This window comes from Onychostoma macrolepis, chromosome 17, assembly GCF_012432095.1.
Source record: "Onychostoma macrolepis isolate SWU-2019 chromosome 17, ASM1243209v1, whole genome shotgun sequence".
Taxonomy (NCBI): domain Eukaryota; kingdom Metazoa; phylum Chordata; class Actinopteri; order Cypriniformes; family Cyprinidae; genus Onychostoma; species Onychostoma macrolepis.
This window is the reverse complement of record NC_081171.1, coordinates 21,793,912-21,818,617: the sequence shown is the minus strand read 5'-3', so window position 1 is coordinate 21,818,617 and position 24,706 is coordinate 21,793,912. Positions and strand designations below refer to the sequence as shown.

The 24,706-nt window shown below is 37.7% G+C and overlaps 1 protein-coding gene across 1 annotated transcript in view; it reads left to right on the top strand.

Annotated features, from left to right (window-relative positions):
- The window catches only part of crim1 (cysteine rich transmembrane BMP regulator 1 (chordin-like)), a 114,314-nt gene that overhangs the window by 66,964 nt on the left and 22,644 nt on the right, over positions 1 to 24,706 (top strand). The window contains exons 6-7 of the mRNA XM_058748956.1: positions 10,675 to 10,857; positions 13,222 to 13,419. Coding sequence (XP_058604939.1) covers positions 10,675 to 10,857; positions 13,222 to 13,419 — 381 coding nt within the window. The remainder of the gene's footprint in view (positions 1 to 10,674; positions 10,858 to 13,221; positions 13,420 to 24,706) is intronic.

The window sequence follows — 24,706 nt, the reverse complement described above, 5'->3', positions numbered from 1 at the left end:
TCACATTGGCACCTCATGGACATATTGCAAGCTGGTCATTAGCTGGTCCAAGATGGTCTAGATTAGTCTTGTGTAACCAGATGTTTTACTGTCAGCATAAACTCGAGACCAGGTTGCAGCTTATTCTGACAAAGAAACTAATAACCTGCCTGTTTAGACGGAAGGAGACCATGTGACTGACATGTAAATTGACCAACTACAATAATAGGCTGGCACGAAAAAAAAGTCTTTTTTGTTGTTGTTGTTGTTGTTGTTAATTACGTAAAACATTTTAGCAAATTAATAACAGTTTTTTTGTGATTTAATCACAATTAAAAACATTATAACAAATTGTATTTGTAAACTTTTTATAAATAATCCTCAAACTATATCATATATACAAAGTACATTTTACATAATACTTCTTTAATGGCATCTCTTTACCAAATATGTAATATTGAGGTCTGAACTGATCTGGATACCTAGTATAACATATAATGAGTCATTAAAGAAATGTATGGCCAACATTTTAAACATATTAATAGACCTAAAGTGTAAACTGTCAAACTACTTTAACATTTTTGTTTTTCCCATTCATTATTACTCCTAAAACCGGCTTGACCAACTTAATCTGTATTTTTTCAGCAGGGCGGTGTAAATACAGGAAACGTTATCTACATAGAGAATCAAAACTTTGAAGTTTCCGGCAAATATTTGAGTAGATCAACCATGCCATTTCTGAACAAATTCACGGCTTGATGATTCTAGAAACAGCAGATGTCAGACAGACAGAATGCCATCTTTCTGTGCCAGTCGCTCGCTCTCTCACTCTCTCCCCAAGGCGCCCGCACACACTTCCAAAGGCAAGTGTTTGGGATGGCAAGAGAGTGAGCATTCTCAGACAGTGTTTGTGCAGCACATTTCTCTCTCAGACAGTGATGTCACCCTTTTGGGGAGTAGATAAGAAGAAGGACTGATTAGTAAGTGTATGTGTGCATCTAATCTAGAACATTCCCACCCTGAGCTAATCGCAACTCCTTTCCGAAAGTTTCAAAACGTGAACTAACTTTGACCACACCAAGGAATTTCACAATTTTATGCATCTCGTAATGTACCAAGCAAATGTGTTGCTAAAGATAGTTTAGTTTTTTGTTGTGCTTCTCCACTGTGTTTGGCGTTAAGTTTGTTTACCCTTTTTATTCGCAGCTTTTTCACTTTTGCATTGAAGCACACATTAAAATTAGAACGTGTTGATCAACAAGTGAATATGCGAACATGTTGCTTAACCACAGCAAAACAGCAGCCGCCCTGGCACGTTTGCGCATGGTAGATTTGCTTTGTCATTAGTGATATTTTTAGTCCCATAATTAGCTTTGTGCATCTTCACACATGAACTGGCGCACCTGTCAGTCCCCATTCATACAGCCCCACTGCTATGAGCCCCTTCATTACGTTAATGTTTACCCAGAGAGCGGTTGTCATGGAAAAGGGCATGATTGGCGGTTTGCGTGAGCTGTTCAACCTAGGGATGTAATAGAGGTTGTGAGTGCTGATTTCGATCCTCTTCTAAGCGTCGAGAAGCTTGATTGTGTTGTTGACGCTTAAGCAGTTAGCATTAGGATTAGCACTGTAAACAGTAGCATGTTGTTCTGCCTCAAATGACGTATGGAAGAACAATGCGCACTCTTTCAGAGGACAAGCGTGGATTAGGACACATGTCACTCTGAAGGAAATGCTGAAACAGCTGTTCATTCTTTCGAGAGATTATAAGCCTTGAAACCACGTTTTTACCAGGCTCAGCCAGTAAATGGCATAACGTTTTAGTTTAACCGCTAGCGTAAACATAACACCGTGGCTCGACAAGAAGCTCGGGCGTCTCTTTTTCTGTTTTCAGAGAAAGCGTCGTCGGAAGAGGAAAGTGATTTTAAGGTAGGGCTCGAATAGGAGTCACCGAGGGGCCATTCAAATAACGTGTGCACTGTGAAGCCTACGATGATTGACGGGCCCCTTAGGCACTATGCTCTCCCTTTTATACTCGGCTCTTATTTATGTCTGCTCCAACACAGCGGCCGCTATCTTTCACTGATAAAAAATGGGAAAACATGCACACAAAGGCGCCGTCTTTTTGTTTTGTTTTTTTTTCTCGACAACTTAGCCTTGATTTGCAGGTGTTGTGCGGTTGTAGTGATTTGCATGTCCAGAGCAGTGGCGGGTCTTGGCAGCACAAGGCGCAACTGTGGAGAGGCGAGTTATCACATTATTTAGTCTGCCTCTCAGCAGTTGCAGCCAAAACAAGCTAGCCTGCAGCATGAGGGAGGGCTGAAAAACACCGGGAGGCAGCTCCTGTTGGGCTCTAGGACAGGAAGAGAAAAGAAATGCTGGACTGAGTCCTTCTAAAGAGGCGTTCTCCTACCTAACACAGAAAAAAAGCGTCTCAAGCATCTGAGAGGATGATAACCACAAACCTCCTCGGCCTTCAAAATCTATTTCTTCTTCATGGTTCAGATTGTTTTCTCCCTTCCCTTAGTGAGAAACTAACGTTGCATCTGAATGTGTCTAAGCCCAGTGAAAAACAGTATGTGAAATGCATATTCTGCCCAAATTCACAGTATTCCTAAAACAGTTCACTCTTAAAAATAAAGGTTAAAATAAGGTAGAACCTTTATTATCTATGGAACATTTCCATTCCACAAAAGGTTCTTTATGAAGGTACCCAGATGACCTACTACTTCATACCACACATTCATACTATATAGTAGTGAACTTCGTTCTTCATCCAATGTAGTACCTATTCAGACAGTATGTGATTTCTGACACACCTTAGATATTTGTTTTGCAGCAGAATATGGATTTTGAAATTTAGTTCACTAAGCTACAAGCTACTTTAACTAATTCTATACAAATACCATTACCATTAAAATCATTAAAAATTGTTTCCTGTAGTATGTTTTGGGACATATTCCATTAGGATTTAGTGGTTTTAAAAAATCACAGAAAGAAGGCAACAAATGCCCACAAGGACTGTTACAGTTTCCATTAAAACCAATATAATTCCCACCACAACCATGCTAACACTTTTTTTAAAGTTATATTTTTGGGCTTTTAATGGACAGGACAGTAGAGAGATGACAGGAAAGCATTAGGAAGAGAGAGGGGAGTGGAATCAGCAAAGGACCTCGAGATGGGAATCAAACTCAGGTCGCTGCGAGCACAACTGTGTTATATGTCGACGCACTAACCACGAGGCTATCGGCGCCAACAGCATGCTAACACTTAAGCTGGTCACACACTGGACCAGAAGTGTCGTGCTGCATCACGTCGGGCCACGCCATGCCAAGTCTTTAAAATTCAAACACATTGTTTTCTATAAGCATACCAGCTGCGCCTAGCAACAATTCAAAACAATGTAAAGACATGGCGCGACTCGGCACTGCACTTCTCGTCCGGTGTGTGCACAGCTTTATTCAGCATTAAGCAGTTTGACCCACCCTGATAAGTGGCACTGTGAACTAGGCCTCATTTCATATTGGTTAGCCAATCATAACAGAGGTCATTTGCATATAAAATCTTAAATATACACAGTAGCAAAAATAACTTGTTTGAAGCTAGTTAGCTATTTTTCTAGCTTCCACGATTTTTCTGCTATCAACTACACACCCTTTACCAAAAACCCTCATAAAGATGTCCTATTAAATGATGTCAGCATCAAAAGATGTCAACGACCCCAACCCACAAAATAGATCAGAGGCAGATTGGCTAGTTTTCTGGCCAAAAAGCTCGGGCCGCCCTCTTGACTCTTGTTTTTCTGTTTGCAGAGCCACTGGCAGTCACAGAGACAGGCATGATTGCTCAAGATGCCTATTTCATTGATGTCAATCAGGTAGTTGGGCAGTGTAGAATTCCAAAATACAGCACTTTTTATTCTAAAGGACAGAAGGGAGGAGGAAAATGGTCATATAAAACTAAATTACAACAGTTTTGGTGCAGGAAACCTGAACTAACAATAAAAGTGGACATCAGGGGAAAATATAAAATGCTACTAAAGTATACAATATGGCTCCTTTAAAGACCCGACGAGACTCGGTTTGTGGTGCCTGGATCGAAGTTGAAAGACTGCCTGTGATTCTTCTGCTACGTTACATTTAGTGCACACTGGTCCGTGTTTAACCATGACCTCAAGCGGGAGGAATCTGCACAAGTACAAGTTTGCGACTGGAGGTGGGAGATTATGTAAATCCTCCATGTTAAGGTTAGCAGCTTTTGAACGGTAATAGATGTTGTTATTTTAGGTTGCACTTCAGTGCTCTGTTGAGGAACTGTGCGACTGAGATGTGGAGGTGTTTTAATCTCCAGATGGAGAATTTCATTACTACCTCTTCACAATCCTGTCAAACTGTTAGAGTTAAATATAAATGGGCTCTTTTTCCTCCTGCTTCAGATGGCCTTTGTGTAATAAGAAAGACTCTGTGTGTATGTGTGTGCAATTCTATATCTCTGTTTTCAGAAAGCCATATGAGAACACAGGTAGTAGCCATTCTTAATTTGTACTCATACAGATGTATGGAGGGTTGGGCAGTCATATAGATTACATAGTTGACTTCTATCACTTACCTCATCTCGTACAGACCCTGCAAGTGCTGTCATACACTCTTAACAATTCAGGTGGGGCCAGTTAACAGCTGTTGGCCTCAAGGCCTCGGAGGGGAGGGGACCTGTTGGATCAGTCTTGAGGCAGAGAAAACTAGACTTTGGCGTCTTAGGGTAGTGTTTCCATGGTTACCATTCTCTTCCACTAATTTACACTGAGGTGTGGTGTTTCGAGACGAGAGAAAGAATCTCCTCCACTCCGAATTTTGTATTAGATGATGCTTGTACGTGATCCTGTAAATTATTAAAATATCAGCAAGATGGAATCTTCAGCACTGATTTTTACAGGAAAATCTAAGGAATTCTATCAAATAAATGTAATAATGGTAAATTCATGGTGCATGCTGAAAAATAAGAGTGCCCACAATAAAGGAAAAAAAGCATATGGTTTTTACATGGTTGTTGGTATATATCATGGTGTAACCCTCAAGCAAAAATGAATAGCATATTTTTTTCTAACACCTCATCATTATTATTATTATTTATTAAAAAATATCAGTAAGTTTTCTAGGTGGTAAAACCACACAAAATATTACAACTGGAACTAACCTTGCCATGTCATAAAAAGCTCAAATTATCATATCTTTAAAATGTATGACCATGACACATTAATGAGGGCCTGCAGGTTTTTTCCCCTGGGTATTTATGCAGATTGGTTGTACCACATGACACTACAGACACAAATGTAAACTTTTTTAATATTTGTAATATATTTTAATATTTTTTCATACCACCTCACTGCTTGTAATTGTAGAGAACTATGGTAATATTTTGATTTAAAAAATTTAGAACATATTCATTAAGGATTTTGAATTCAGCAATTGGTAATATTTCCATCGTAAAACAGTACTTTGTGTATACATTTCATATTTAATATATTATTTGAACAAATGGAAATTTAAATAAACACAACTTTGTGTAATTTTCTTGGCACACCATGTACAGATGCCTTAAAGGCTAGACAGGGCAGTAGCTGGGGTGATTCAAACCCCAGGGGCCCCCCATAGCTGTGGGCCTTTATAATCATCACAATCTTTCACCAAACTAGTGTCGGCCCTGAGGCTGGAAGTGTAACACACTAGTGTAAAATGTGCTAAGACTCAAATCTTTAGACCTGAACAGAATAAAAGAAACTGCCAAATCAAGTTTTTTGTAACTTTTCATAGTTCCTCTCATCTAAAGGTGTTGCAGAGAGAGAAGAAAAGAGAAATGTTCACACACCTTTGACACAGAAGGCCAAATAGTTCGACTTTCACAAGAGGTGTGAAGTAGATTTTAAAGGTGCTTTTAAGGTGTTTTTATGTCATATTTAATTTAATCTGGGTCCAAGAACCTTGGTGACTTTTTTTCTCGGTATCATTTGTCTTTGTGTTTCTAAAGACTTGAGAGGAATTGGTGCAGATAGAGTCTCCAACTGGTATTGAACTCACTGATATATTTGTGTTATTTATACATTTTTCTTGGGCTAATACACCTCCTTCACCCTTCAACTCAGTCAGAACACAGCAGTTTAGCTGTTTGGCAGTGAAGAACATGCAGTAATGAGCCACACTCCATTCTAGAACAACCCTGGCCATCTCAAAGAAGTTTCTTCAAAAAGTTTACTGAGACTTTGAATCAGCATTTTCGTTCCTGACAGAGTCATTACAGGATTACAGCTCCGGGAGGAAATTCTGAATATTAAACAGAATTCATTCAAGCTCGTTCTCCCTACACGACGCCCAATCCCTAATGCCAGAAGATTCCGGAATAAGTCCAAGTCAAAGACTTTTCCATAAAACTATGAAGGAATTTGCTGCAGTTGTATAATCCTTTGTGATGGGTAAAGTCCCAAATCAAGGCAGCCAGTGGGTTGAGAAATGGAGCCACCAGCTCAAGCCTGACAAACTTTGCATATTTGTTCAACAACCAGCTTGTCCTACTGTGGTGAGAGAGGGATAAGCCCTAGAGCCGACACCAGCTCTCAGTGAGCCTCGGCCAGCTGTATTCACACCAGCACTTATGACTTGCCCTTCAAAAACGGAAATGCAGCAGGAAAGCCAGATTCTCCTTTTTACCATTTCTCTGCAGAATTTCTTCTTCTTCTGTGAGGTCATAACAGCCAGCAAAACAAGTGGGGGCGAGCTCGCTATCTGCTCTCCTACAAATCTTTCACGGCATCCAGACGCCTTGGGTCAGGTTTTATCTTGAAAACTTATGAGATGCAGCAGGGGTTTAAAGCAGCCGTTTTACATAAACACTGAGATTCAATGAGACAAAACAAAGAAACAGGTCGTACCTTCTCTTACCATGTCAGAGTCACCTCTAAAAGACCCAACACTGAGTCTAACTGTGATGTGGCCACTTGTGTCATTTTTAAAGAATGAGATCCATTTGGGTGAGGCCACTGCTCTGAACATCTGGGAAGTTCAAGACGCCTCCGCTAATTGTTCACCTCTGCCACAACATGTCACCTGGCTGTGGCTGCACCATCGCGCCTATGGGATGAAGCTCATTAGTCATTAAGATAAATGAAAAAGGTTTATTGCACTTAAAACAAAAAGCATGAGATGTTGCGTTCAAGATTGTAGTTTCAAATGAAACGTCTTTCCACAAAACGTTCCAAGTAAACGTATGAGGGAAGTGTGTTCATATTCCATTGTAATCCCAATGCAAAGTGTATATAAACAGCTGTTTCACTCTTTCCACCACCCCAGCACTATTTATTTCTATAATTAGGTCCAGAGGGGTGTTTTAGAGCTCGAGTCAAGTCTCAAGCGTGAGCCCCTTCATTGCAGAGATCAAGCCAATCCTGTTCACCTTTATTGCTTGCATAGAATGTATGAATGTGAACTTAAGCATTTTGATTTTTAAGCCTTAGTTAATAGAGTAGGGAATATGTAGGATAGGGGAAATTGGGTAGGGAATGGGCAGGATAGGATGGTTAATTGAGTTGGGAATGGGAAAAGAAATATTGGTAGGATATGGGTTGAGGCAAAGGTAGTTTGAGTAGAACAGATTAGTATTGAGAATTTGTTGGGGAATTGATAGTATAGGGTAGTGAGCAGTTTTGTGGAAACTACTTAGAAACTGTTGCCAGATTTACGAGCTGCTCATAATGTAAAGTAGTTTAAGGAATTGTTAGCTCACCCAAAAATGAATTTCTCATCTTCATGTTGTTCCAAACATTTTTTACTTTTATTTCTTGGCACCAAATAATGCGGATCTTTAATTAGGATTAATTTTGAACTGATAAATATCTAAATGTGCAAGGATAAGGATTGAAAAGTATTGCCAAGTTTTTGCTTGTTTGTTTGTTTATTAAATGATTCACTGTTTACAAGGATTTGAAAAAAAAAATTAATCATTTTTAACCAATTTACTGTTTGCAAGGATTCAAAAGAATTGATGAGTCTTTTTCCCCAATTAACAGTTCGCAAGGGTTTCAAAGAATCAATAGATCATTTTTGTAGTAATTTAACATTCACATATTCAAAAGTATTAGTAACTCATTTTTTAACTAATTAACTGTTTGCAGAGAATCAGTGAATAGTTTTTGCAACCGGTTCATTTACATTAGCATTTACATGAACTGTTTTTTTTTTAAATATATATATATATTAATTGCGCTTAATCGCATACAAAATAAAAGTTTTGTTTGCATAATATTTGTTTTGTTATGTATATATAAATACACACACATACAGAATATATTTTAAAAGTATATACATGTCTATATTTATATTCATATAATTTATATTATAAATAAATATATTTAATATATAAACATAACATATTTTTTGAAATATATACATGCATGTGTGTGTATTTATATATCCACAATAAATATACACAGCACACACACAAAACTTTTAAACAAAAACTTTTATTTTGGATGTGATTGATCGCAATTAATCATTTGACAGCACTAATATATATATATATACATATATGCCAATTCTTTGCAGACTGTGGTTCATAAAAATTGCTTGAATAAGAATATTGATGTGTTGCTCTTGCTAATAAGTAATTTGTTGTAATCTCTTCGCCATCTTGGATTTCACAATAAAAGCTAATGACCTCTTGATAACCTACTATTCCTCAACTAATTGCCCAGATAGCACACATCTAATGTGTTCTGTTCCTGAAAATGTGTGATAAACTAAAATTATTAATTAATTATTATTAGATCTGAATCCTTCTGCTCATCCTTCTGGCGTACTATATCATTAAGATCATACAACACAGATGACACCTGTCAACACAAGACACTTGACTTATTACACTCATAGAGAGCTGTCCTTTAATAGACATCTCAACTCCACCTGTACAGCTCCTTTTAGCATCCAATTCCTTTACAGCTGTCTGATGGAAGGGGGTTATTTCTTTTATTACTTTTTAAAAGTAATTTTTTTTTTCTTTTGTGCATTGATTTTTAAGCAGCTCCTTCCAATTAGTTGCCTCTCTCAGAAGCGATAGCAGTCACCCAGAGGAGAGTGACAGACCCAGGCTGATGCAACAAAAAAAAAGCTTTGATTAGAAAACTGAGCAAATTCACACAGTCCTCTGTGAAGCCTGTCTAGTGTGACAACCTCACAGTTGCCACACCAGATTATTAGGTAATTCACTGAGCCTGTACTAATTGACAAAATTATTCACTAGAATTAAAAATGCTGTGCACCGCATTTGGCTGATCTTTCAACAGTTAAGCGTGCAGAGATCAATTCTTACTTGGCTCTGGGTACTTTGTTAGCTCCAGGTTTCTAATAATTCCTCTTTTAATGGATTGCTTTTATAATCTGTCACTTTTTCGTGTGGTAGGATTTTATGGAATGCTCCAAGGCCTCTTGTTTGTCATAGGCCGAGTTCTTTCAGACGACTTGGGTCTGTCAAATATGTTGTGATCAGAGGTGTTTTCAAGGACGTGTTTGGCATCATTCAACATAAGCACAAGGAGGGGAAGTGACACACATTCCCTGAATCAAACATGTCTTGGTGTTGAAACCAAAGAATTACTGTCACTGATTAAAAGGGTTTTTTTTGTTGTTGTTTTTTTCCATATCTTTCAATAATACTCTAAACAAGATGTTTATCTAATTTATAAAGACTAAACTAAAACTAATAATTTATCTTCTAAATTATCATAATTTTTCTTTCTAATTTAATTAGTTTGAAGGACAATATGAAGGACAGTACATATTTTTATTAAGCAAGGATATTAAATTGATAAACAGTTATAGTTAACACTTGTATTTTTTTTTAAATCTATTTTGAATAAATGCTGTTCTTAACTTTCTTTAACATTCTTATCTTATTCTTGTCGTTTTTAACTTTTTATTCATCAGAGAACCTTGAAAAAATTATTTCACAAGTTCCAAAAACATTAAGCAGCACAGCTGTTTCCAACATTGATAAAAGATCAGCATAGTATAATGATTTCTGAAATATCATGTGACATTGAAGGCTGGAGTAATGGCTGATGAAAATTCAGGTTTGCCACCACAGGAAAAAATTATATTTTGTATATTAAAATAGAAAATGAATTAATGATATTATATCTAAATATAAAACCATAATATTATAGATAGATAGATAGATAGATAGATAGATAGATAGATAGATAGATAGATAGATAGATAGATAGATAGATAGACAGATAGATAGATAGATAGATAGATAGATAGATAGATAGATCTACTAACAACTGCATTAACATAAGTCCTCAGAGTTTGAATACATATAAAGAGACCTTCATTAAGCTTCATTTCGGAGCAAAAAGCAGGCCGGTCTCATGTACACAAGTGTAGGCATTATAATGCATGCGCTGAAAGGGGAATTTGGTACCTAAGGGTTGCCATGGTGACCGGTGTGCATCAATTCCACAGCTATCTGAAATTCGGCTGCTAAAAGCTCTCTTGGACACAAATGCACACCGTTTAGGTCCCTGCATACCCCATAACTAACTATTCTTCTTGGCCCTGTCATCAAGACACTATTTGTTTTGTTGTGCTGTCAGTCATATATCCGACAACCTCTAATGCACTGCATCCGGATTACTGTGTTTTGCAGAGACGAAGCCAGCCTGCACTTTCAACGGAGTGGAGTACCATGACGGGGACATGTTCAGGATGGACGCCTGTCGCTTCTGCCGCTGTCAGGGCGGGGTGTCCGTGTGCTTTACGGCCCAGTGCGGCGTCCTCCACTGTGAGCGCTACTACGTCCCTGACGGAGAGTGTTGTCCTGTCTGTGAAGGTTAGAAAGAGAAAATATTCCTGTTCTTCATAAACTGCTTGTCAAGAGTGTATAGCAGGCATATGTGCACCTTTCTCCAAATGATATCAAGCTGTCTTTAGTGTTAGCCTTGTGCCTTAGGGCCTGTTTTGCATTTGCTGTTGATGCTCTGCCTGTAATTGAGGTGATTTTTGTGAATTTTAATGAATAGTGTCATCCAGGTCCAAAACTAGATTCTAAAGCAATTATGGCGTGACTAGTTTTTTACCTTTTCCGAAGATATTGTGCATTTTGCATTACATGATGTGGAGGATTCTGTCGATTGGACATTAAATTTGCAGGATAAATTCTTTGTGTGCTTGCGTTCTCCCAATTCAGGGAGCATCCAGGGCTAATTAGTTCAGGGAAACTGTTCATTGTTTTATTTTGTAGACAACCTGTAATAGGCTGCCAGGGAGCATGTAATTTCGATTGCTATGCTTCTCTTGTGGGTAGGTTTTGTTGTCCAATACATTACTGCTTGGAATTACCTTGCTACATTTTCTGCTCATGTTATATTTATCAGATTGTGGTCATGTTGAAATTAGTTTGCAAATGATTTTGCTGTTATGTAGTTAATTAAAGTGAAACTCCCCCACTCCCCTGTAGCTTTCCTCCTGAGAGTTTTACTGCCGTGAATTAAACAAATGAAATCAGCCAACTAAAGTTAGACGGCTCACAGTAAATGTAAGCCTGTATGACTTCATACGCTGACTCATAGGCAATCTTGGCTTATGAAGGAGGTAAATCATTTTAATCAACCACTTAGAACAGTGGTTCTCAACCTTTTTGGGGCCACAACAATATACAAAATCCCCATGATGTACTGGATAAGAGTTTTTCAAAAATATTTTTACACACAATTTCTACCTGATGAAGTTTTTTAGACTTTGGCATGGCTAGAAAAATGGAGTTGTACAATTTTATTAATTTACTTGACTTTCCAGTTCTAGAAATTACACTTTTACAGTTAGGCTTTACTATATATCCATGTTTTGTAGGAATGTGGGAATCCATATATTTCAATGAAAAAGATTTTTGAGAAGATGGATTAAATGGGTAGTTCACCTAAAAATGTAAATTCTGTCAATAATTACTCACCCTCATGTCGTTCCAAAACCAAGACCTTTGTTCATCTTCGTAACAAAAATTAAGTTATTAATTAAAATTGTTGAATATATTTGTTTTCTTTGCATGCAAAAGTATTCTCATAGCTTGAACCGCTGATGTCAAATGGACTGTTTTGGTCAGTGTGGCAAATTTCCATGATCAACTTGAACCCAAAGCAAAATCTCAAATTGAGAAAATTCCTGTGACATTTTAAAAAACCTTGACCATAAAAATGCTGAAAACAATAAATGTGATTGCCATTTAGAAATAACACTTTGTGGTCACACTTTATATTAGGTGGCCTTAACTACTATGTATTTACATCAAAAAAATAAGTACAATGTACTTATTGTGTTCATATTGTATTGCAAAACACTTTTGCTGCTATTGAGAAGGGATACGGGTAAGGTTAGGGACAGGTAAAGTGGTATGGGTAGGTTTAAGGGTGGGTTAAGGTGTAAGGGATGGGTCAACAGTGTAATTGTAAATGTAATTACAGAAATTAATTACCTATGTAATTACATAAAGGTATTATTAACAATATAAGTACAATGTAAGAACATGTATGTACACAATAAGTGCATTGTACCAAATGATTAATTTAAATGTAAGTACATAGTAGTTAAGGCCACCTAATATAAAGTGGGACCCACTTTGCTGTTTAGGATTGATTTGTTGGCTCATTCCTAATATATGTTGTTTTCTTTTATTGTAACTCTGTTAGTGTATAACACTAAAAAATCATCTTGAGCTGGTAACTGGAAAACAGTAAAACATGGAACACAATAAAGCTCCAGCAGTGTGAACTTTCCAGAATCTCTATGTGTAGGACATCATTATCTGGTCCAAACTTGTCCAAGCTGATCATTAAATAGTCTAAGCTGGTCATTAGCTAGTATATGCTGGGTATTAGCTAGTCCAGACTAGTATTTAGTTAGTCCAAATTGGTCCCAGATAGTCATTAGCTGCTCCAAATTTTTCATTAGATGATTTAAATTGGTCATTAGCTGGTCCAAGCTGGTTATTAGCATGTGCAAACTTGTAGACCATCCAGAACCAGCAACAAACCACCCACCAGTTGCTTGTACAAAGTTAAGGTGTTCAGAAACTATCTGCTATGTTCTAAAACAGCTAAAACAGAATTTTCCAGCAGGGTACATTTTGCAAGATGGCATTACTGATGTGTGGCAGCTATCATCATCTTGTCTTTCTCTTCTCTTAAATTCCTCCGTATAGACCCCATCTACCCAGTGCTCAATTTAGCCGGCTGCTATGTGAATGGGCAGATCCTGGCTCACGGAGACCATTGGCGTGAGGACGACTGTACCTTCTGCCAGTGTGTGAGTGGAGAGGCCCGCTGTGTGGCAGCTGCCTGCGGCCACAGCTGTCTCAATCCTGTCACTGTGCCCGGAGAGTGCTGCCCTGTGTGTGAGGGTAAGAACAGATGCACTTTATGGATGCGGGTTGGAATTGTGTTGGGTTGAGCGTATTATTCTCAAACATAAAACACACTCTGTGGCATCACATGAACACAGATAATTATAGTTATTCATTGTCATGAAATGTGTCCAATCGTAATCATTCCGCAGTTTTAGTATGCATTGCAATCTCGGCATTGCATAAACGCCACTATAGCCAGTATAAACTAACTTCTTCCATAGTCAGTTTCTGGATCAACTACTCTAATGGTGAAGCTTCAGTTTAGTCTTGGCATTTTATAAGAATCTTTAAGTAGCTATTGTGATATGATGACAGTTCATAGTGACTAAATCTAGTACCCTTGTACCCTTTTTTTTTTTGATGTTAAGTCACGCTCACATCACGTAATTACCGTAATTACCAGCTAACAACCCAGACATTCTTCTTGGACCTCTGACGTATCCATTTCTATGACAATGGCAAAATGAATCTCTGTAATTGGAGTAATCATGCTTTATTAATAAATTAGTTTTTTTGCAGGATATTAGACATTAGTCATCCAAATCTGTGCTAAATACATTAAACTGTATTGTATATCTTTTATTTTAGATTACAAGGATGTCTCTACTGTTTACTGCTGAAGCCGTCTCTATTTTCTGTGACGTCGCAGCAGTCAAATAGGAGCTCTCAGAAAATGTTAGTTTACAACGTGATAATTACAAGTTCTACAAGGACATAAATGCTTTTTGCGAGGCATAGAATCTTGTAATTACAGTAATTCAGACTGGTGATAGTGACCTCAAAAATTCATTATCACAAATTAATGTTCTTTTTTTTTTTTACATAGAAAAGTCTAGTAAAATAGTTTTTTTTTCAGTAACGAAATATATTATAGATATTTTACGTTTCATATTTTATAATATGTTATATAATAATAATATAAATAATATTTAATAATAATACTTTTTTGAGTATTTTACAAAAAATATATTATACATACATTTTCTAAATAAAAATGTGAGTGGAGCTTGCACTACTGACATAATGCTTATAAAGCTCACTTCTACAATGTTGAAGTTTTCTAGGTTGTTTTTTGGGTAATGCTAGACAGTTGCTAAAGTGCTCTGAGTGGCTATGAGCAGAGTTGGGAAAAGTTACTTTTAAAAGTAATGCATTACAATATTGCATTACTCCATAAAAAGTCACTTATTGTGTTACTTTTACGGAAAGTAAAGCATTATGTTACTTTTGCGGTACTTTTTATTACCTGGGCTGGGTTTGCTTATTTATTTTTTTAAATAACAAAATATAAAAAGTTATATGGCAACTGTAAAGGCCCTTTCACAACAAAAGTGAAATTAATAAGCCTCAGGCTGAAGGAAGTGCCTCTGCACCTGAACTCCCAATCAAATCGGGGATAGGAGAGCTGTCAGTAAATAAATGAGAAAAAGTTACTTGGGTTACTTATTTAAAAAAGTAACTGAGATATTTAATTGTAAATAGCAATAGTAATGCATTACTTCACTAATAGAACTAAAAAAAAAAAATAGTAATCTGATTACATAACTCACGCTACTTGTAATGTGTTACCCTCAACACTGGCTGTGAGTGCCTTGCTATGCAGTTGCTACTGTAGGTCGTTCTGGGTGTTTGCTAGGGTACTCTACTGTAGGTCATCCCTAAATTGTTGTTTACTGGCCCGAATCAAGTGGTCACTAAATATGGTTTGAGTCCTTTCAATGTGATTTTATTTTTTTACACCCAGTTAAACAGCCAGACAATAGGGTCAGAGAACGAACACTTAACACTAATTATGAGCATTAATTCAAAAACAGGTTGAGCAGGTTGAGTCCGTTTAAGACCCAGTCCAAATGCTCCATTGACCCTCCAGGAGCATGTTTGGACACCCCTGCTGTAGGTTGTCCCATTCGTCATTTTCGGTTACAGAAGGGTGCTCACAAGGGTGCACTTTGGCAGATCTGAGGAGAGCTCCACAGCAGACTTCTGCCTGATAGTCAAAGCGGTATCACATCACAAAAGCGTGGAATCGTAAAGACGGCCATAAGGGCTTAGGGTGCCATTTGGGACAGGGCCTAAATATGCATTTATTTGCCTACAAAGTGATGAGGACATCACTGTGATTTTTTTTCGAACTGCTTTAACGAAACAAACCACCATCAGACTCTATGTGTGTGAGCAAATGCTTTCTTTCTCCATTTCCTCTCAGTGTTCTCTAGCACTCAGTGTGTTTTTGAGTTTCAATTCCAGTCACATACCTTCTACTAGTCTAAGAGCAATGCAGGCAGTTGCTTACCTGGATCCCCCAGCAACCCACTTCCAGCACAAGCCAAACATGTCCATCGCCTCATATCTCAGGTCTATCGTGTTGTGTCTCCTTTACTGTCATGCAACACTGCACCGAAACCATTCCTGTGGATTTCCCTCCATTAGACCTTGCTCCCTACCCTCACCAGCAGTGGAATATCATATCCCTCATACTACTCACAGATCTGTAGCGGTTACCCCTGAGACTTCCACTCCCACTGCAGCTGGCTAGGTTTTCCCCTCTGTGTTTGTTGCGCACGAGAGCTTCGCTACGTTTTGTATCTCATCATAAGCTTTGATTAAGCACCGCGAGGTATGGACGCGCACCTCGGTATGCAGGAATGCAGGTCGGTTCGCCGGGGCATGGACTACATTTTTGTAGAGAGGGTTTCTAAAGGTTATTTCACACATGGGAAGAAGCGAGCGAGTGATAGATGAGTGGCAGGTATGTCGGATAATGAATTTCTCCCGGGATTGGCTGTGTGTAGACTGATGACATCATCCTTTTGAAAAGAACTGGAGACTATAGATTTTCTCACGTCGCTGTTTGCCGTCTAGATTTTCAAATCACAAAAGCTACATGATGTTTTTTTTTTTCTCCTCCTGTTACTTGTAGTCTTGGGATCGCCGGGAATGGAAAGCTTGTTCAGAGCAATTAACAATCTTATCAGGCCATCCTAAATGCCAGACTGACAATATGTGTGGAGGAGGTTATGAAAAATCATACTAAACAACCACGGCTTTTTTGTGGCTGTGGGGGCGAGGCTCCACCAACTGTCGTGTTGGTTATGATCAGTGCCGTTCCAGTGGAATTGAGTCACACCGGGGGTAATAGGATTCCTGTCTGTCTCATCTACCCTCTGCACCTTCACCCTCCTTCCAATTAAAGATCCAAGCAAATGAAGCATCCTTCTCTTGCTCTGGCTCATCTCATAGTGGTGCTTGATAATAGTGAAGGCAAGCATTACTATTACTGTGGCTGACACTAAGGGTTAGGGACGCCAACAAATGCGCTACGGACATGAGTGATGCCTCAAATTGTGTTGCATGTTGAGAAGCAGATTCTAAGCAGCATGACTTGCATGTGGTGTATGATAAATGTTTCAAAATATCCCAAAGAATTTGCATTGAGTATTTAGTGATTTTAAGCTTGACTGTTCTCAACTAAATCTACTTATGTTGGTCATATGATGATGATACATATAGTTTGATAATATAAATAAATTTATATTTGTGCGTCAGGATGAAATACGTCTCAAACAAGACAATTGTTACATTTCATCTACACAGAAATGTTTGCCTTTTTTTTTCTTATCAACTTTTTATTGTTTTTTACACACAACATCACAACATCCATTCAAAACAACAAGAAAAAAAAGAAAAAAACAGACATATAATCAATACAACATCCATTCATGACAAAACACAAAAACAACAACAACAACAGACATCCTCTATATAATCCAATACTTTAGAAAAAGAACACTGCCAAACATCAACAGCACCTGGCTCAGCCCCATCAGTTCGTGCCGCTGTACATTGATGAGACCATGCTTAACCATATAATCAGTTTGTAATAACGAGGATAAAACAAAGTTTACATGTGTCCATAGATTATTAACAGAATAGGACACTCGCCAAACATATGAAGAAAAGTACCTGCTAATGCAGTATTACAGAAATGGCAGTTGTAATTTGGTTGTAGTTTCATTTTGAATCTTTTGCAAGGAGTTATTATACATGCTCTATGAATAACTTTGAAATGTATAAGACGATGAGCCAAGGTTTTAGAGGTTAAACTGAGGTTAGACCACACTTTCTCCCAAGTCTGCAGATAAATTAAGGTCAGATAATTCCCGATTCCAAACAGATTTGACAGAAAAAGGCACTGTAATGCAATCAACAATTCCACCACAAACCAAGGAAACAGATGGTCGACCAGAAGATGGCACAATCCAATCCTGCACAGGATGAGATCTCCTTAAAGTAACTCTATATGCCAAACCACCTGAGTGCGCAATCCTTTTAAAAATGAAATTAAATAAATAAAGCTATTAATGTATGTTGTATAAAATAAAAATAGCACAAAAGAAAAGGAACGACAAACAACTTTGAACAAGAACCAAAACAGACCGCACATTACCGAGAATATACGGTAGGTCTGCCTAAAAAAAAAAAACAGAGAAATGTTTGGATACGTGACCGATCCACTCCAACGCAAAACATGTCCCCAAAAAGCCCACAGTGTCAAGGACTAGTAATCAAACCTTCTCTCCATTAGCTCTAAGAAGAGATTTCAAGGCTTTCAGGAGATTTCAAACTTAAGTGTCCATGTCCACCTTGTTATTCTCCTCTCCTGGGCAGTTAAGATGCCTTCTTCTGTGGCAGTGAGCTGATAAAATCCTCCGCTTTATGAGAAGAGTCGAACATCATCTGCTTACCGTTGTGCCGTAGTTTAATTATCGCCGGATAGATGAGAAATGGCTGCAGACCCAGTGCTGTCATCCTCCTAAGGACTGGGTTGAAGTTCCTTCTTCTGGCAGATGTGGCTGGACTGAAGTCAGGAAAAAACAGCAGCATGACATTATCCTGCATATATTTCACCGGGTATGCCTGCTGTGCACCCTTCAGGATCGCCGATCTGTCTTGCCATCTCAGCACACAAAAGATAAGAGTAAGCGGCCGCTCGGAATGACTTTTTCTTCCACCATAGACGCGATGAGCCCGCTCAATCTCAATATTGCGGCCTTTCAGTACAGGAATCCACTTGGAAAGATTAGCTCTGAGGAAGCTGGCTGCATCAGAGTCTTCCGCCCCCTCCGGCAACCCCACCAGTCGTACGTTATTTCTCCTGCTCCTATCTTCCATGTTCGTCACTTTATCGGTAAGTTGTTCTAGCTGCTTTCTCAGGTTCGTGACTGTGCTCCTATCCTCACTTGCAGCTGCTTGAACGGAATCGACCCGGTCACGTGTCTGTTTCACCGCGATGGCTAGCTTTTCAACTTCTGCTTTTAGCTCTTTTACAGAATTGTTGGTCGCTTGTATGTCCATATGTAGGTCACGCAATGCCGGGGTCAGTACAGAGTCTATCGCATCTCTTACTGTCGAGGCCACAACCGAATCCAAAGTACTTTGCTGCTCTTTAAGTGCTAGCTTGATACCATTAGCAATGGCGCCGTCGAGATCCTCTCTGATGGTGGAATCCTTGAATTTTTTCTTTATTGGTGATTGCTCAATCACTCTTTTCCGATTGTCCTTGACAGTTGAAGTACTCATGATGGAATAGATAGAGAGTGGTTTGAAATTTACTATCAGGATTGTAGAATATTTGACAGAGTGAGCAGAGCGAAGGACTGTGCGTGCACGGCTGTCGAAGGGTCACATGATCTCCTAAATGTTTGCCATTTTTAAGTTTAAATATGTATTTCAAATACAGTTTTAGCACATTTAGATTTGTATGAGGTTTGCATCAATCAATTTTTAAATAAATAAAAAATAATAATCAACTGAGATGACATAACATTTGTAATTGTATTTAATTTAATGAATTCTCCAATAATTAAAACAGTGTTATTTTTATATATAAATCTAAAGTAAAATATCAAATATATAATTATAATAATTTGTATTATTATTATTATTAATAATAATAATAGTAATATGTTTTGTTTATAAAAAAATTAAAAATCCAACATCCAACTGCATATGTAATTTTATAAAATGGTGACAGTATATAATAATAATTTGCTCATTGCTGTTTGTTTGTTTGTTTATTGTTGTTCTTGTTTTTATTGTTATTATTTAGCCACTTAGCAACTACTTGACAATACCCTATCACTGTGGCACAAGTTTTGCGAGTGTGTGTGTCAAACTAAAAATGTATGCTGTGCATCTGAATCGGGATGTAAAAGGTCTGATTAGTGGCCCATAAGAATTGAGGTTGTTTGAGCTAGTTGAGGTAGTGAGAGAGAGAGAGAGAGAGAGAGAGAGAGAGGAGAAGAGAGCAGTACATGGACAGAGAGTGACAGCAGCTTGTCTGCAGACTTGCACAGAGCAGCAAGCTCACATTCACCCCTTTTCAATTAATCTTTCATACGCCTTTCGGCCTGTGAAGCAATTAGAGGTTTAGATGGGTCTGCCTGACCGTGGAGAGCACTCACTTCAGTACTGAGGTGAAGTGAGGGGGTAGTGCACTATGGCTTTCCATACAAAGTTCTATACACACAATACCTCCGCTGCATCGCAAACCACATCTCAAATACAGTGCTCTCTCTTTATTTGAATTCTCTCTCTCTCACTCTTTCTCCGGGCGGTGCAGAGGTAGATCAAAGGCACTGTGTGTGCCTGCTCATCATCACGGACTGCAGTGAAAGGTTAAGCACAGATAGACTACATGAATGTGAAAATATTCAAACGGTTTCGAAATCCTCTCACTGTGACAGCAAGGTGACTAACCGCTTAGTGCTTCATATGAATTCATTACTCAGTATTTTGCTAGTCGACTGGTGTAGCTTAGCAGTTAAAGGGATAGTTCAACTAGAAATGAAAATTCCATCAGTTACTCACCTTCATGCCGTTGAAACTGATACGAAAATATTACTTCCATGGAGCATAACTTCTTACGGAAATCTTATTTCCATGGAGCATAACTTCTCCAGAAAGAAAATAAGTTTAGCAGATTGTCTCAAAACATAAAGGCAGTTCATGGGCATATTTACACATTCTACCACAGTGCACAAAAGAAGTTATTTTGTACAATCTCTTAGCATTTTCATGTAGTTAAAGTACCTGTCAACTCCAGAAGTGACATGAAAGTTATAAAATAGCTTTGTGTGACGACAGACTGAAATGTAAATAATTAAACTCCACTCTTTTAATGCCGTGACACACCAAACCGACATCAAAGAACTAGCGGCAACAAAAACTGACTGTAGTGTCACCTTACGTTGCCTCTGTCTGGGCCACAATGTTGTGCTTGAATAGTGCAAAGACAACAGCAAACTAGGTTGAGATTCTGTGACTGTGTGAGAAAATAAATAACTCTCCAGACCACTAGGTGGCTGTATTAGCATTTTCACACCAATCTCACTTACCACAAACATCTGATCATTTGCTTGCCTTGCCACGTTCATGTTTCTTCTTGTGTACGGTTTGGTAAGCTGAACAGCCAATCAGAGTGATCTCTCTCACCGACTGGCTCCATTGCCGATTTAACATGCTCAACTGGACAAAAATAAAAAAAAAGCCTCCTCCACAAAATAAAAATACTCCAGTAAAGTACAGAGAAGTAAAAATACATCCAGTATAGTTACTGTTCACTACTGAAATAGTGCCAACACTCAACAACAATCAGTCATTGGCCAAGTGTCAAATCTATGTATAAGTCATTACTCAGACAAACCTATCGCTTCAGAAGACTTGGAATATAGTTTTTGAGATGATATGGACCACCTTTATTCAACTTGTTGTGTTTTATTTACAATTGTTAGTGAGCTGTTCCTTTAAAGATATGGAATGGTTTCCAAAAGGTTGCAGGTTTGAATCCAGCAAGGAGCCATTCATTAAGCATTACAATTGAGCCCTTGTGCAAGGCTCTAAGTTGCTCCAGGGCTACTTTCACTGTAATAAATATTGTATACTGTTGCTCTGGATAAAAGCATCAGCTCAGTGTCAGTAGGGAGCAGTAGTAGCACTAAAGGGTTGATATATATTTGGGCATCCATTCTCCATGGCCACAGTGTAATCTAGGATCTTTAAATAGATGTTCCAGCTTCAATATATGTTAAGCTTTTTTGAAAGCATCATTGGCCTCAAGTCAGTAAATGAAGACTACATTTTAGACTCAATTTGTTAGACAAAAAATTCTAGCAATGCACTTGCTATGAATGTCTGTCTCACACTGTGGAATGTTAAAAGCAGAAATAAGCAGCTAATATGTTTTGTTAATGTGCTCTACAGATTCTTCAGTACAAAAATTTGAGATATTTGGGCTATAAGAAGTTCTCAAAATTGTTCTTTGAATGGTGGCTACAGTTTTATGTGAATGGATGTCTGGACGTCTAGTTACCAAGGCAATAACTGAGTGGATTCCTCTCTTTTGGCTTTATGATGCAAAACTTACTGGGTTTATTGTCTTTACATGGTCATCAAAAGAGCTAAATTGGATATAAAGCATAAACAAGGTTAATAAATTATTTTGTGACACTAGTCACATTGTAATGTGTGTAAGGTTTATGTGATGTGGCCACATACTGTATTTTGCTTGTTTTTACAAACTGAGGTTCTAATCATAGAATGCAACTAGTTTTGAACCCAGAACTTTAAGTACTAATTTAAGGGTTACAGTCACTAAATATGCTCAATGCTATTTGTGTACAGAAAGATTCATATGCCATGATAACAACAGTTTAGTGTGGCCGCGACTCTGTTACACACAAGTCGTACTCACAGTTCTGTTTTTATTACCTTGGTGGTTCCTTTTATAACAAAGCCTGTCTTGAGTGTCGGCAGCCTTGTGACAGCAGTTCTGCGATCAAAAATAAAGATAGGACTGTTACTCCATTCAAGGATGAACTCTTTTTTTTTTTTTTTCTTGATGGCTAAAGCAGAGAAATAGCCATATGCATTCAGCAGAGCCATATGTGGCCCTATTACAACATGGGAAATGGGGAAATAAAAGGCAGCTGTAATGATGCCTGATATCCCCCTCGATAGAGGTCTTAAATAGCCGTACCTGATGGCAAGGTCTAGAGAACTCTGCTCTCACTGCACCTCACATTTACATGTGGCATGTTACATGCAGCCGTTTGGGAAAGTGATGGACACATTCCAGAGCCGTTTCCCATCACTCTTCGCTTTTATGCTACATTAGTAATGAAGGTCCAGTTAGAACTATGATAAGCTATTCAGGTTAAAAATTGAAGGATTTTTCATCCTGTTTAGTCCGTATGTATAATTACCAACTGTAATCCGTTACTTATTACATTACACATTTGAGGTAATATGATCAAACTACTTTTGGATTACTTCTAACCTAACTCGTTTATCACATTGATCACATTGAGAAAGAAACCATTTCATTCATTGTTATTAACAACATGAAGTGTATTAAACATTACATTACGTTAAGGTTTCCCAAACTGGGGTTCGTAAAGGAACTGCAGGAGGTATGTAAGTTTAATTAAAAGCTAGTAATTAATTAAATCATAAAAATGTCTAATAAATAATAAATCATTTTTAAATAACATCAATCAATTAGAACACTTACCAAAAAAAAATAAGAAATATTTTATTTGTTTACCTCCATGTCATGTGTATGTGTAGGTTATTTTAGAAAGGAACATGATGAAAAAGAAGAATTTGGAAGAATCAATAAATTATGAAAAATGTATTGCTCTTATGTGAATAATATGTAATCATGTAATCAATAAAATAGCAACTGTAGTCTAATTACGAGTATTTAACATGTAATTTAATCTAATTACAGTTACTATATATACACACTCTTCTTTTTTTATGAGTGATCTAACCAGTTAGTAAGTATGTATTTATATTATTTTACTAATTATCAGACCAGAAGTGACTGTTGTGTAATACTGAATATATTGTACATATTCAATATACCCGCAGCACAAGCGCTGGTCTGTTTGTCCTTCTTTGTGAACAGATGCGTCCACTCCAGTGGTGTCTTTTGGCACTGAAACCATGCCACCGCTGCTGGTGTGTGTCCATGTCCCGCCTCAGTCCTGCAACTGTCCTCTGGGCCCTGTTGGACACAGCCCTGACTCTATCCCCCGGTCCCAGGACAGCTTAATTTAGCTCATTTGCCAGCTGCCCAGCGCTCTGTGCATTTTTATTTCCTAATTATTATTTGTTAGAAGACCTCATTTCCTCAAGGTGACACCCCCTTCCTGTCAGAGGCAAGTTATTGTACCAGACGCAGCGTGTGTAATTAAGCAAATGAAAGCTGTCAGGTTGGGTTGAACCCCCAAATATCGCACATCACGTTTTGAAGCGAAACATACAGCCGTTAGCGTTTTGCACTAAAATTATTCCATATTTAAATATATGCCTTAATTCTTACATACAATGCACTTGTTTATTTCTCAAATGAGCCTGTTCTGTTGGTTGGTGGGCCACATAGGAAGAAAGAAAATGTGGCACCAATGTCGACATGGCTTCAAATGTTACAGTAGTGTTAATTGAAACAGCGCTCTTTAATGAATAGGGGAGAAAATTAATTAATTTTTTTTTTTTTTGCCTCAGGTTTATATCACTGAGAGCTCATTTTTAATTTAATAACTATATATGTCTTTACATTTGAGACAAGTTGGGGAGAGAGAGGTAGCACACGTCTCACAATTTGCTGCCTTTATATGATCATGTTTAATAAAAAATATAGGCTTTTGGGAATCGTAGTCTACATTTTATGACCCAATGTTTCCTAGAGAGTGTGTTTTTACAGCAACAAAAAACCCCAAATGGTTCAAACCCCTCACAACTGGTCCAAACTACATTTATTACTTAATGTATTACTACTTATTTATTACTTAATTTTATTTTATTTTTATTTTTTTGGTACATTACCATTTCAATTTTTGGAGTCTAGTTAAAAAAAAAGTATATGAAAGTAGATTTTTTTATATAATTAATAAATATTTATTCTTTTAAAGAAGTCTTTGATGTTCACCAAGGCTGCATTTATTTGAAAACAGGTTTGCTGCTTAATATTTAATCATTTTTTATACAAAGTATCATTCGACTACACAGTATCATACAAACAATCAGCCAGTAATGACATTGATTTCAGTTTGCTTTATTTTTATTCAACATCTGAAAATGATTTGACGACGAGTATTCAATGAAGGATTTGTCAGACTGTTTCAATCCAGCTTGTGTAACTTATGTAAATATGAGTATTTTGTGTGATTAAAAAAAAAAAACAAGCAATCAATTTGTCAGTAAACCTGATTACACT